Source organism: Eubalaena glacialis, chromosome 3 (assembly GCF_028564815.1).
Source record: "Eubalaena glacialis isolate mEubGla1 chromosome 3, mEubGla1.1.hap2.+ XY, whole genome shotgun sequence".
Classification (NCBI taxonomy): Eukaryota; Metazoa; Chordata; class Mammalia; order Artiodactyla; family Balaenidae; genus Eubalaena; species Eubalaena glacialis.
In genome coordinates, this window is record NC_083718.1 from 130,321,532 (window position 1) to 130,337,492 (window position 15,961).

Genomic DNA, 15,961 nt, shown 5'->3' on the forward strand with positions numbered 1-15,961 from the left:
TACCCCTGCTCCCGAATCCCCATGGTAACCATTGTAGTCTTTGTGTTGTAACCAACTGGATTACTACTGCAATAGCAGCCCAGCTAGAGACTCTGACTTCAGTGTCTTTTGCTTCTGTGTCACCCCACTAGTTCTCTGTCTTTATTGGGCACAAATCACCTGGGGTGCACGTTAAAATGCAAAGTCCCAGGCTCCATCCCAGAGATTTTGATTCAGTCGATTTAGAATAGGATCCCAGAGTCTTCATTTTAACAAACATTCCAGGGTAATGTGGAGCATATAATACACAGCCTACACTAAGAAACGATGCTTAGCTATTCCAGTGCACACTATGAGATAATTCAGTGCCTGCCTCACCACAGGAACTACATACAATTCTTTAAGTGAATAAATCCTTCATACCAAACTCTGATGAACTTTCCAGAAAATTACTTTTATCATATCTTTCACTACTTTAGAGACAAAATATAATTGTCTAATTTCATGTCCAAATTCCCTAGTCTGGTTTCCAAAGCTTTCCAAAATCTGATTGCATCTAATTATCAGAACTTTTTCCCACTTCTCACTGTTTTCCAGCAAGCACCCTCTATCTCTAATAGGCTAGTGTTTTCATTGTCCTCTTCTATTTTTATGAGTCTTGACTAAGAAGACATGCACAGGAGACAATAATGTGTTTCAAATTTAAGGAATGAAGCAAAGACAGACATAAAACAAAGAATGAGAAGTGAAGTTGATAACCTAGCAAACAATGACCAGGCAGCATGATGTTAGTGTCTTAGATCTAAATATGAATTTGTTTCAAATGAGGGTCTGGTATAGCCCCTCAGTAGCTACAATGTTCCAATAACTAAGTCTCTCCCTTGTGTCTTTTCTCACAATGAATTTGCCCATGTTCTGTTTCCTTGAACTCTTTCTCTCTCACCAACCCCATTCATTCATCAAATTCCTATTTATGCTTATAATCTCAGCTCAAGTATCACCTCTTCCAGGAAGACTTCCCTGACCTAGCTCTTTGTCCCCCACTTGCTAGTATTCCTTTAGCATTCATTCTCATCTAATCTTGGTTTCCTTCATCTTGGCTTGTAACTATAAAACCAGTAATGTGTTTATTCTATTAATCTCCATATAACCGCTAGACCTTAAGCGCCATTAAGAGCACATCTCCATTGAATCTCCTCACCCATCCCTGGGGCTGTATATAGTAGAGACTCAGTAAATAATTATTTAAGGAAAGAGTGAAAACTAGCCCATTGTTCCCTTTCTCCTCAGTACTTAGCTTACTGACTAGGTGAAGACCTTACTGGGCAATGCAATGATGACTTAGGCATGTCACATACAGAAGCAGCTCAAATTTATAATGCTGAGATGGATACCACAGCCAAACCGGGAGTCACCTGACTGACAAGCACAAATATTGCCAGCCAGTCAGAGACTTAGCTTTCCTACTATACTTTCTCTCCATCCTCCTCTGGGAGAACCTCATCCCCAGAGCCCTGTACTTCCCTGCTTAGCAACAAGACTTTTCTACTAAGCACTCAATTTTTGACCTCTTAGTATTTTTATTTTTAATCTTTAATAGCATTCTCCTTTGATTCTATTCTGGTTTCTCTTTCTCATTTTCCAAACTGTTACTTCTGGTACCCATCCTACCTAAAAAATGCTTTTAGAAGTGCCAATGACTTGCTTTTATTCCAAATTAAAACTTCCACGTCCCTTATCTATAATCATGAAGAGTCAGTTAATAAAAACAAAAGGGATTCCCTTTGATTGTTATGGTATATTTTAGAATAGTTCATACCCCAAGGAGAGAAGGAAATTCTGGATTAGGTGCGTGACACAGTTATTCCTAGAAAATATGCCTGAGATTCATACTGAAAGACAAAGAAAGCTTTTCCCAAACTATTTTAAGTCATGTAATTTTCAAGACAATTTTCTAAACCTTGTATTTCAGATAAGGGGATTGGAAGCATTGATAAGCAATAGTGATATTCATTCATTTACTCAACATATATTTTTGAGCATCTACTAGGTACAGTTCTAGGTAAGGAGGTTACAGCAGCAAAGAAAACAAAATGAACAAACACAAGAGTCCCTGCTTTTATGGAGCTAACATTCTGGTAGTGAGAGAAGATTCTACACAAATAAATATATAATCTGGTGAATTAAGTGGTCAGAGGAAGAAGTTATTTCTTCCGAGATACTCAGTCCATGTTCCATAATTATCTTCCTTTTTCTTCATAAGAGTTTTTGTGTATACTTGTAGGATTGGGTGATGACTTGGTCTGGTTTTGCCTTTAGAAACAGAATGGGAAATTTGCTTTCTCCTTCCAAACATCTGGACTAAGGTTTATTCTATTTCTCCTTTGGTGAGATACCAACAGCGTACTTTATCTGCTCCCTTGTTGAAGAGAGGTAAAGTGTCTGGGAAGGATCAGAATCAAGGTCATATAAGAAAAGGACAACAATAACTAGGATGGTTTGGACCGGACAATTAAGGGCTATTGGGCCTTTGCGTATGAGGAGGATCTCCAGTGTGAAGAGTGTGAACTAATTCCCTCCACGTAGAGCAAAAGAATCAATGCGGGCTGACGTCAAAACACAAGGATTTCAATAGACATCAGACATACTGGCAGGGGGATTCTTAGACACTGTGTAAAACTGTGATATCAAGAGAGAGGTTGTGGGCTTCCCTGGTGGCGCAGTGGTTGAGAGTCTGCCTGCCAATGCGGGGGACACGGGTTCGGGCCGTGGCCTGGGAGGATCCCGCGTGCCGCGGAGCGGCTGGGCCCGTGAGCCACACCTGCTGAGCCTGCGCGTCTGGAGCCTGTGCTCCGCGGCGTGAGGGGGGGGCCGCGGTGGTGAGGGGCCCGCGCACCGCGATGGGGAGTGGCTCCCGCTTGCCGCAACTGGAGGGGGCCCTCGCACAGAGGCGAAGACCCAACACAGCCAAAAATAAAAATTAATTAATTAATTAAAAAAAAATTTTAAAAAAAAAGAGAGAAGTTGTGAAGTCTCCTCCTTTGTCAATCTGTGAGAACAAAGTAGACACCAATCTATCTGGTACGTTTCGGAAGAATCCTTTCCAGCAGACAGATGATCTGGGATTTCATTCTGGGATTATATGACTGTTCCCCTCTACTCTCTCAGATCTATGATCATAGTAACTTTTTTTCACTGTTTACATATCCTACTTTACTTATTCCTTCCCTAATATTGATTGCTGCATTTAAATGCTAAATCTATGCTCTTAGCTACTTTGTCATACAGCCACTCAGATAGTTAGAGAAGAACTAGGACCAGGGCTAGCCTCCTGCTTGAGCCAGGGCTCAAAGAAGACCACTGGTCATGGGGTCTCTGCCTGCAGGCCTGCCTCATGGTGAAAAGCCCACACAAATCCATCTTGTGCCAAACTTCTTTCTTGAAAAAAGTGACTAAGTGTGGTTCAGGCGTAGTTAATAAAATTGCAGCTGAGACGAGACTGAGTCATCTGTCATACCAGGGTCTCTTACTAATCAGTTGTGAGAAACATTTCAGAATCAGAGAGCAACAGCAAAGAAATATGAGATACTCAGACTTCTTCAGGCAATTAGAGACTAAAGAGCAGAAAGCAAATCAGTCTTCCTGCCTTGACAGTCTTAAAATACACACTGAAAGTAGACTTTGGAGCTACACTATTTGTGACAGATGTTGACCATAACACATTTTCTAAGAGGAAGTAAAAATTACTCACTTCGGGACATGCATTCCACCCTCGCATCAGCAGAGATGATATGGGCTTGGGAATGGAATAGCCGATGGGAGGTCTGATGTGGTGGTAAGCCATGTCTGCTGCGGCAGCCGCTGCAAACCAAATGGTCACGTCAGTCTTGAAAATCACATATTTATTTCAAGAAACATATGAACAGACAACAAAAAAATCATTAAAAATCAATCTGTGCAACATCAGCAGAGATTCAAAGAGGCCTCTATGCTGTTTTTATTTTATATGCTTAAGCAAAATAGTGGATAATATGCTACCATAAGTTTATCTTTATAATTGTTCGTTTCTTTGGTTGTTCATTCAACAAATGGTGAGCAGAGGGGATTTATATAGGAACAAAGGAACAGACAAATAGCAAGCAGCACAGGGTATGTACATGGTGTTTTAGGAAGTAAAGACTGAAAGGAAGATTGGACCAGCCTATACAATGCATAAATCCCAGGCTAAAGAGCTTATACTACACATAGCAAGACAAGGTGCCCCGGAACTTTGTATGCCTGAGAGCACCAGTATCACTTGGGCAAAATAGATTATTTTTTAAGTTTAACTCTGGTTACTGGTTACAAGATTGTTGGGATTTTAATTTTTAATATTTATAAAGTAGTTACTATTTGCTAAACTCTTGTTAGATACTCCAAGTCCATCATTTTAGCTAATAGCGCTCATTGATTGAACTCTCTAGTGTTGCCTACCTGCTTGGATGTCTGAATGTTGCTCATCTCAAACTCCACATCACTGTGTTGTGATTCTCAGGACTTCTTTTTGGATTCCTGATTGCTGATTATTTTTCTGTTCTGCAACCAGTGATTTCTGTACTCCCTGGGAAACCAAGCTTATAGCTACTTTTATTGAACACATTTTGTATCAAGTATCATGGTAGATACATACATAAGTTCTTTCAATCTTTTTAAACCATGCGTGCAAGGTAAGTGCTATTGTTATGTGTGTGTTGTGTGTGTGTGTTGTGTGTGTGTGTGTGGTGTATATAAGTAGTTTTTAATTTATAAAAATTTTAATATAACCAGTAGTTAGCACAACTTTTTTCAGATTTCATGCTCTCTTCAGCCATTTCACATTGAAAGTACTTTGTAAACAACATATGAAGCTCTTTTATTCCTCTGAAATATTGCTCTGCACCCGTGGGATGCTAAAGTTCCAGGATACTGCTGCCTGTGTTCTCGATTGTGATGTCACAATCAACTGTCTATATCTTAATGACTTTTGAGATGTGACCCACAACTATTATCTCTCTTCCACCAAAGTTTACTCCAGCTAAATTCTGTTTATAGATCTGCATCCAGCAGATGTAGTGAAATTATATGCAATGCAACTTAACATTTTGCTTTATGGATCATTCAGAATTACTATATAATTTTGCCAAATGTAAAATTAATACTTGTTTTTCATAGAAATTTAGAAAATTAGGAGAATTAGAAAGAATAAAATCCTATTATTCAGAGGAAGCAATTGTTAAAATATTTTGAACATTTCTTATATATTCTTCATATCAGTGAGCTCATGGCCAATATACAATTATGTAATACTTTTTCCCCTAAATTAAATATAAGCATTTTCTCATGTTATTAAAATTCTATGTTAACATATTTTTAATGACTCTGCATTTAGTGTGATTTACTTATTTCTCAATTTCAGGTTGTTCAAATTTGGGTGTAAACACTTCAAAGAATATGTTTTTTAATATGACTTTCCCAATTTCACCGATCATTTATGGTATTTTGAGGAGTGAGTTAATATGTCAAAGGGCACAACCACTTTAAAGACTTTTGATACATACTGATGAATGCTTTTCCTAAACAGTTGTAATAATTTATACTCTCAATAACAAGTATATGAGAGGGTTGTCATTATACCTGAATCAGAATTGGGTTTTCTCATTTTATAAAAGATTTTGCTAATATGAGAGGTAAATATATCAGCTCATTTGTTGCTGTTTATATTTTGTTCTTTGATAAGTAGTGAGGCTTAATATTTTCCCAGATATTTATTAGTTATTTGTATTTAAAATATTAAGTTCATGCCCTTTGCCCACCTGGAATTTCAATATTTCCTTGCAACAGTCATCTAATTGTACAATGGTTCCAGGCTGAGGGCAGAGTCAGGAATTTCATTCCTGCTTTTGTCTTCAATGCCCTTTGTAACATATTTGCATTATCACATTTTCCAACCATTTCTGGCCACTATCAAGTACAGTTGCTGACACTAAGAAAACAAAGAAACAAAAGACTGCTCAAAACATATTTAGCAAACTTAACATGACTCACAAAATATGTTTTTTGTGTCACAAAAAACTAGGCTTTTTAGGTTCCTTCCAGTAGCTACTCTTGACTATTTTTAATTCTTTTTGGAATGAGGTACATAAATAAGCAAACAAATAAACTGATGCTTAATGATCATTGATCTTCTAACTCTACTTTTTCACCTTATGATCAGTTGGATATTGTTGAGCTGGTACAGCTATAAGCACATAAACCGGTGTAGTGAACACATTTAAACTAATTATACATATCCTAATAGGCGTTTTGCAGGTGCCAAACGTCTCCTCTGAAACTCTTAGACTGTGATATCAAGTATATAAAGTTACTTGTTTGCTTCTTGGCACTGTGTCTGAAAAATCAGTTTAAGACGAACAATATTTAATTCTTCATTATTCAAAGTAGATTCTGCAAGGTCGATGCATCTCCTTCTCCCTTTTGCTTTATGCACTCTTGGCAGTGGTACTACTCATTAGCACCTCTGCCAGAAAGTGGGCAATGCAACGTGAAGGGTCATGGAATTGAAATTTGTCACTTTGAGATTGCTTTGTCAGTCTTGCCTAAGTGGCCATGCTACACTAGCAGCTGGGAACTTTTCTGGTATTCCAGATTCAGGAAAGAGACTGTCACCCATTAATCAAATTTTTACCTTGATTGCTACATAAAATATGTGAAATGATTTATGTAAACATTGGTTTCCACGTTCATGACTGAAACTTTGCTATTAAGAGAAAATAAGGATATATCAATAACTTAATATTCAGTGCCTATTATTTCTTCAGTACTACTCTAAGATAGTTATCAATAGTTTGGCAAATTTATAATCTAGATTCTAGAGTAGGACTGTCTAATAGAACTTTCTGCAGTGATGAAAGTGTCCTTCTCTCTTGTTCAATATTGTCGCATATGGCTATTAAGCACTTAAAATGTGGCTAGTGTGATTGAGAAACTGAATTTTTAATCTTACTTAATTTCTATTAATATAAATTTAAATTTAAATAATCATGTGTGTCTAGTGGCTTCCATATTGGACAGCACAATTCTAGAGCATAGCTCCCATTATCCTGAATGAGACAAATTAAACACAAATTTGTGAGTCAACCTCAAGGGTCTGCATAACCATGGTGTTGATTTGTGGATTCAAGTTCTTCGTTATCAAGAAAAGAAATGAAAGGAGATTGTGAGTGTTGTCTCTCAAAAGAGGCCAGTAACAGAACAAGCATTCAATACAACATGTGTTAACTTTCATTCATTTTTTCAAAATGTATTGAACATTCTATGTGAGTGATAATAGGCAGAAAAAAATGAAGTGTTTGTTATGCTTTTCCAAAGAAATTGGTAAATGGATGAATAATAATAAAGAAATGAATTACTGTATATTTCACTGATTTAATGGTTCAATCATAAGTTGTGAAATATGATTCTTTTTCCCCTGTAATTCCTTTTTCCCTACCCTCTTTCTCTGCATTACATCTACTGTCATTTAGGTCTTAGCTTAGATGAATTCTCTCTGGATGCCCCTCCTATGGACTCCCATAGCACTCTGTACTACAATAGTATGTATTATATTAAACTTAATTGCCTATTTACTTGCTTGTCTCTGCAAATAGATCACAAGCTCCTTGAGGTCAGGGACTGTGTCTTTTCAGCATTGTGTCTCCTGTGCTTAGCACAATGACTGGCAATTAGTAGGCATTCAATAGATATGCAATGAATGAATCAATAAATGAGATAGTTCAAAATACGATTTCATTGGAAATAATATAGATCATGGTATACAGGACGCAGTACACATTTATCGTACAAATGAATGAAGATGATGGATTAATGCCAATTAATATATTGCCCATTATTATGATTTTAGGACAGAACATAATGCATAGCTATCAAGAAACACTGTAGAATGAATATAATGTTTAGTTTAATGTGAAATTAAAACATACTTAGATAAATTATTGAGATCTGGTGGTATATTTAGTCCATAATATTATCTTTTGTTCAAAACATTTTGGGAGGAGGCTTCAACAAACTGAAGCAGTATAAATATTAAGAAATGCCCTTAACTAGCATATCTGGAGGCCTAATTTTCAGTCTGTCTTTGCTTTTAGCTCTCTAGGAGATCCTAATTAAGCCAATTTGCCTCTGTGAGTATTAATTTCTCTAAATGTAAGATGAAGCAGTGAGGGCACACTGTAATGGTGACAAGTGTGGGCTTTGGGGACAAGAAGCCATGAATTTAAGTCTCGACTACACCTCTTACCAGCATATGATGTTGAGCATACATCTTATCCTAATAGAACCTGATCCATGGCTTATCGGTGGAATTAAAAGAGAGTCTTCATAGAGCATCTGTTGCATTGTTGGCTCTCAACAAATGTCAGCTGTTATGGTTGCTTTAATTATTATCTACAGATCTAAGGCTCTTACTGATTCCTTTTAGTCTGAACTATCTAGAGAACTAGATATCAAAAATAGTATTGTATATTTTCTAATCTGTTTAGATGAGAAATCTTAGTTCTTTTTGAGGTTTCTTTGAGTATGAATACCAAGTGAAACATTGCATTGAGTTACTGCAAATCACAAGGCTAAAACCCACCTCATCTGTCATCAGTCCCAGTTTATAACGCAACATGGCCATTATGGAGAGGATGACTATGCAGCTCTCCATGATGAACTTGATTAGCTTTGTATTGCTTATGGATAAATTGGTACTAGGTTCTGAATTCCTAAAGTAACTTATCGCTTCCTCTCTTAGGTTTTATAAAAGTAAAAAAGAGAGCAATGAAGTACAATATTTTGTTTGTAAGTTTTGACTAAGATAAAATGGCCAGAATTTTTTTTCTAGTTTGTGTGTATGTGTGTTCTAAAAAATACAATTGATTCTACTTCATAGTTTTTAATGGGCAGGGCTGTGGTGAGACAAAGCAAATGCATTCTACCATCCCAGCAAGAGCTAAGACACATTCTTTGTTAAACTGACACTTTTCAATGATGTATCACCAGAGCATACAGCATCTGAGAGAGACCATGAGATTGCAATCTTGAGATTGTACTAAGAATGGCTTAATTTTTTAAACCACATCCCATTCTCATTACAGACTGTCAGAAGAATAGATTAATTTGCACCATTGTCTGTTCTCATTGCAATCTTTGTCAGTGTAATGAAGTATTGGCATGTTAATATCAGCTATATTCATAGAAATATCACCATCCATTGGACTGATTTGATCTTTCCAGTGATCTGTGTAGTGACTGGCTGGCATTACTCTTCTCAGTGATAAACTGATAAAGATGTTAGCATAGCAAACAGGATTTCAGAACTTTAGTTCACTCTTATTTTCCTATCACCTGTCAAAGCACGGTCCACATCATCAATGTGCTTATGCCCTTTGAGGGTATTATATTTAAGATGCTTTAGGATCCTAATCATATATGAGCAGAACATAATCATCTAATATTAAGCAGGTGTAGCAAATGCAAATGGCTATAAATATATGAGACCTGTGACATAACTGGGTCTCTAAATTACATTAATTCATATTTTTTAAAACCACATGTGACACACAAAAAGTCTGCAAGCCATATTTGGCTACTGGACTGCAGTTTGCAACTCTGAGGTAAAGCCTCAATATGAAGTTTCACCAGAATCTGGCTAGACTCAATCAGCAGATGTTCTTAATTTGCTGCCATGTCCCAGACTTAGAGTCTGGCATTAAGGAAACCCAGGACACCGAGTTGAGTCTCCTTGTGAACCAGATGGCACCACACATGAAAACAAAAGGAAAATAATCGGCTCTCTTCTTTGGCTCCAAACTATAATCTGAAAGTGATCCACACAATTGGGTACCTGGTAATAAGGGAATGGGATTAGATAAAATATAGACTGATGGATTAATTCATCCTAGATTTCTTCTTTAGTTTTTCATGATGTACCAAAGGAGACAGGCCCAGGAGAGAAATAAAATATGGGAAGCAGGTGTTGGTTTCTTTTTTTAAAATGTATCCAGGACAGGTCTTGTTTGCCAGGTCATACCAACTCCTTTTTCATCTTGCCTGGTTCTTCTCTCTCTGCTTGACTTCATAGCTTGGCTCCTTCTCCTCCTAATCTCATCATTTCTGTCAGAGATCTGCTCTCTTCCTGCATCCATCATCTTCCTGCTGGCTAAGCCAGAAGCCTGGAAGTCGTCCTGGACTCCTCCCTCTCCCTCGTGCTTCCACCTCAATATGTCCACAAGTCCTGTTAAAATCTCTCAAAACCAGCCTCTCCTTTCTTTTCACTACCTCAGTTAAGATTTTATACATTCCCTTCTAGATTACCTGGTTTCCTTGCCTCTGTTTCACACTTCTCCAATGCAGCCTTTGCTTTGTAGCAAGAGGGAGCGTTCTAAGATAATAGAGTTGTACTATTGCCCTGCTTAAAATTCTGCAGTGACTTCCATTGTTGACACAGAAGGCCCTTCATCATGTAGCTCTAGCTTTACATTTACAGCATGTATCTTGCTTCTGATTCCCTTGTATTCTCTGATTCATCCCTACTGAAAGATTTGTGAATCTCTCATGCCTCCGCACCTTGCTCAGGCTGCTTTCTGCCAGGACACCTTCACCATCTCCCCACTATTTACCAGTTAAATAGTACTCATCTTTTAAAGATGCAGTTCAGGTATCATCTGCTCTAAGAATCCTTCCCTGATTTCCTTTCCCACCACCAGTCTGGGCAGGAGAGCCCTCGAAGGAGCAGCTGTTGCACTCCGTGTTTCCCTGTAGCTGGGATTTACTCCGCTGACTGTACTTTTCTCATGCCGTCTCTGCACTACAAGGGAATGCCCTTTTCCTCTTTGTTTTCCTCTTACTCTCGCACAGTTCCTGGCCAGAAATGTGGATGGCTTAATATAATAATAATAGCTAATATTTATTGAGTGCTTACTGTTGCCAGACATCATTCCAAACCTTTGAGGCAGGTCCTACTAGTATCCCTGTTTAAAAAATAAAGACACTGAGGTACTGAAGTATAGCTTGGTTAAGCAGTTGGAGTAAGCTTGCAAGACTCATGCTCTTACACTTATGCCAAGTCTCTTTAGCCTGAAAAATATTTTCTTAAAAATTGAGTTAATTGCCAACATTTAAAAATCTTTCAATTTCTGAACAAACACACAGAAATTAGTTGATATGGCAACAGTGAGCAAGCATCCTATACTTCCTTCATGGCACTGTTTGGCTGGAGCTGGGTAGCCGCTGTCCCCTTGAGTCAGAGCATGTGATCTCCTGTTCATCACATTATCCTGCATCAAGTATTTTCTTGCTTCCCCTGATCCTGTAGGCATTTGATCTTGTGACCCTTGGGATGGTGAATGTAATGGCTTTTACAGTTTTTTTGAAACCTGAGATTATCAGGTTAATTTGAACATATACTATGTAAAAGAGACCCTAACTTCAAGTTCTTCTGAAGGCATACTCATCACTTGCATAGGAGTCAATGCTACTATTTGCATTCTATTTATATATTTCACCCAGGAGATAGGATTCTGTTAAATCTAGGAGGATAAGCCACGTGTAATGTTGCTACTCCCATAATTGATAATCCTGTCCCACACTGTAGTCATGGATTTGTTGCTCATTGTAAATGGCTAATATGTAGCTTATATTGAATCTGATCCTTCACATAATTTATTGCTGAACATTTGCTAGACTGCCTAACCACTGTGATGATATTAACAGCCTCAGTTCCTGATGCATGGTAACTGTCCAACTTTAAAAAATTCAGTGTCTATCATGAACAAACTCTTTTGCCAATAAAGTACTATAAATTCCAATATCTGAGATATTGGATTCAAGTTATTCTTAGGCAAGATATTTAACTGTTTTATTATATAATATTCTCCCTCCAAAAAGAGTAAATATTCCTGAGGGCCCATGAGAGAGGGAATCTTTATCTTTTTGAACTATTCATTTTATAATTAGCAAAGGGTAACAAAGTAGAGAAAATTGCAAGGACGCTGCACTTAACTGAATATTGAAGAATTAAGGAAGATATTTTTGGAAGAAGTAGTATTTAAGCTAAGGCCTAAAAGTAAATTGGAGTTAGTATGATGAAAAGTGGGGAGGAGAGTGTCTGACAAACAACTAACGTGTGCAAAGACACGGAAGTGACAGGAAATGTGTCCTGTTGGGGAAATGAAATAGTTCCCTGTGGCTGAACATAGAGGACAGGCTGCAAGTGGCAGGCAGTAGACCTGGGGAGGAAAGATGAAGCATAACCATGGGGGCTTTGTAGAGTGTTTTATGAAATTTTTTTAATCTTAAGAACAAAGGAAACACATTGAAAACTTTAAGTAAGGGGAGCCAGATAATCAAATTTGAGTGTTTAGAAAGCTAAATGTAGTTATAGTATGGCAATTGGTGAAAAAAAGATGGTGAGCAAAACTAGAGACAAGGATATCATTTAAGATACTGTGCAGGATTCTACTTGTGAAATAAGGAAGTAGCAGTGGAGAGCAAGATAAGTGGACAGATTTGAAAGGTATTTAGAAAGTGGGATTGAAAGTAAGAAAACAAGTGAAAAAAAAAGGAAGAAAGGAGGGAAGGGAAGAAAGACAAAAAGGAGGAAAGAAGAAAGAAAAGAAGGAAAGAGAAAAATTAATGGTGACTTTGAAGTTTTTACATGGGCTCCCTGGAGAATGAGAACTCCACTCAAGCAGAGAATCATAGGAAGCCTCGACCTTGTATTACAGTTTGCCCTTATCTTTCATCTTACAGTTGCAGAGAGATTTCAATTTACAAAGTTCACAAAATCATCTCATTTGATCCTCACAGTAATCTCTGTGGAGTCATCATTAATTGCACTTACCAAAGAAACTGAGCTTGTGAAAGAGCCCAGAGGCCAGAGGAAATGCAACACATTCAAGGAAGCAAGGAAAGAAGGTTTGGAGTGGCTGAAGCATAGAAAGTGAAATGGTATGAGCAAGGTCAGAGATACTGAATCATGTAGAGTGTTGCAGGACATATTAAGAATTTTGAGATTTAATCCTAAGAACATGGGAAGCCATAGATGATTTTAAGCAATGGTCACATAATCAGGTTTATGTTTTTAAAATATCATTTTAGTGGATGTGTAGAGATTGGAGAGGAAGAGAAGAGGAAAGGGAGAATGATCAAAGAGCTATTGCAGTAGTTAAAGTGATAAAGATGGCAGTTTGAACTAGAGTGGTGGTGGATAAAACTTCAGATGTAGATACGGGTATATACCTCACCAATTCTATTCAGTATTGTACTAGAAGTCCTTGCCTGTGTGAGAAAGCAAGAAAAAGATTTAAAATACACACATATTTGAAAGAAAGAAATAAAATTTTCTTTATGTATACATAACATAATCACCTATGTGCAAAATCCCAAAGAATGTACAAGAAAGCTACTTGAACTGATAAGTTAATTTAGCAAATTTGTAGGGTACTAGGTTGTTATTTAAAAATTAATCGTGTCTCTATACTAGCAAAACACATTATACATTGAAATTAAAAAAAAACATTTAAAATAGCATCAAGAAACACAAAATTCGTAGAAATAATTTTAAAAAATATATGTGTAAGGTTTCTATGATGAAAACTACAAACACGTTGATGACAGAAATCAGACCTAAATGAAGGGAGAGACATACTATGTTTATCAGTTGGAAGATTCAATATGCATAAGTTGTAAATTCTTCCCAAATTGCTCTACAAATTCACTGCACTTCAATCAAAATTCCAACAGGATTTTTTTTTTTTTGTAGAAATAGATAAGCTGGTTCTAAAATTTATATGGAAAAGCAAAAACCCTATAATAGCAAAAGCAATTTTAACAAAGAAGAGCAAAGTTGGAGGATTCATAGTAAATGATTTTGAGATTTACTATAACTTATCAATATACTGTAGTATTGGTATAAGGGTAGACTTATATCAATGGAACAGAATAGAGTCCACACATATGTGGTCAATTAATTTTTGACAATAGCACCAAAATAACTTAATGGATAAAGGAAAGTTTTTTAAACAAATCATGCTGAAAAATTGGGATCCATATTAAAAAACAAACAAATAAATTAAAAAAAGGATAACAAACTCAACTTTTACCTTGTACTGTTAAAAAAATAACTCTAATAGATCTTATAAATATAAAATCTAAACCTACAAGATTCCTGTGAGAAAACACAGGAGAAAAACTTTGTGATCTTGGGTGTGGCAAGAATAATTTAGACAGGATGCACAAAATATTTAAAAGTTTGATATGGTAAACTTCATTGAAATTAAAAACTTTTGTTCTTTGAAAGGCATTGGTAAGAATATGACAAGGCAAATCACAGACTAGAGAAAAATACTTGCAAAACACATAGCAGATGAAAGATTTTACCTAGAATCTAAGAACTCATTAGTATATAAGATAATTTGAACAAATACTTCACCAAAGAAAGAGATATGAGCAGCAGATAAACACACAGAAAGATTATCAACATTATTAGTTATTAGAGAAATATAAAATAATACCACAATTATTTGCCATTATATACCTACTCAAATGGTTAATATTTTATTTTAAATAGACAATAAAAAAGTGCTGGCAAGGATGTGGATCAACTGAAATCCTCATACACTGCTGGTGGGAAGTCAGTGGTACAAATGCCTTGGAAAAAATCTTACCATAAGATCTAGTAATTACCTCTTATGTATTTATCCAAGAATAATGAAAACATCCACACAAAAACCTGAATGGTTTTGGCAATTATATTCATAATTGCCCCAAAGTGAGAATAACTCAAATGAACATCAACTTGTGAGTGGATGAATAAATTGAGGTACATCAACACAATGGAATATTACACAGGAATGAAAAAGAATAAATTACCAATAAATGTACTAACATGACTCCATTTATATGACATTCTGGAAAAGGCAAACCTGTAGGGACATAAATCAGATCAGTGGTTGCTAGGGGCTGGAGGTGGGAAAGGTGAATTCATTCCAAAGATGCATGGGGGAGCTTTTTGGAGTGATGGAAATGTTCTATATTATGATTGTAGCTGTGATTATACAACTGTATATATTTGTTAAAACTCATTGAAATGTTAGTCTAAAATGGTAAATTTTGCTACATAAGTGATACTACAACTTATACTATATAAGTTAAACCTGATTTTTAAAAATGACAATTGCAATAGTTTAAATGGTGAAGATGGTGGCTTGAGCTAGGATGGTGGTAGATGACGGTAAGTAGTAGATAAATCCAAGATGTCCTTAGAATGTAAAATCCACAGGAAGAGGTGAATGGATTGACACAGGAGGTGAGAGGAAGGGAGACATATCTCTCTCTTGTGAAAATACTACAATGTGTCTAGAATTACAGTGGATTTTTAACATATACTCATAAGTCTTACCAGAAAGCAAATTCTAAGAGGTAGAGAGATAGCAGCGGATCAGAGCAAGACATTACAAATAGCAATTTTGGTCTAGTTCAAAATAGAGTCTTCTCATCCACCCTATAATAAGGGCCAGATCTCATCATTTAAAACCATGAAAGCATATAGAGAAAGGTTAGGACGATTAAATAAAGAGCATATAATTTGTGAAAAGTACTTTGTTAGACACTATGCAGAGTGTAATTAAAGACCATATGGTTATTAGGGGGAAAATGCCTTGAATAGACAATATGAGTTATGGCTTTTGCTCTGCACATGAGTACTAATAAATATTGTGATCCTGGTTAAGACTTTGAACTTGTGAGCATCCACATTTGTAAGATGTCTTTCCCCAACATCCCTTTTGACTTGATCCGTCTGATATATTGTGATAGGGTGGCCACTTAAGAAGCTTACAATATAATTCATTTAAAATTTATTTATGATTTAATTTGAAAACAACTTTTTAAGCATGGTAAGTTCTGGGGATGCAAAGTCAAGGAG

The 15,961-nt window shown here is 36.5% G+C and overlaps 1 protein-coding gene across 1 annotated transcript in view; it reads right to left on the reverse strand.

Annotated features, from left to right (window-relative positions):
• Window positions 1-15,961, reverse strand: part of TNNI3K (TNNI3 interacting kinase) — a 286,650-nt gene that overhangs the window by 79,833 nt on the left and 190,856 nt on the right. The window contains exon 21 of the mRNA XM_061186445.1: window positions 3,731-3,840. Coding sequence (XP_061042428.1) covers window positions 3,731-3,840 — 110 coding nt within the window. The remainder of the gene's footprint in view (window positions 1-3,730; window positions 3,841-15,961) is intronic.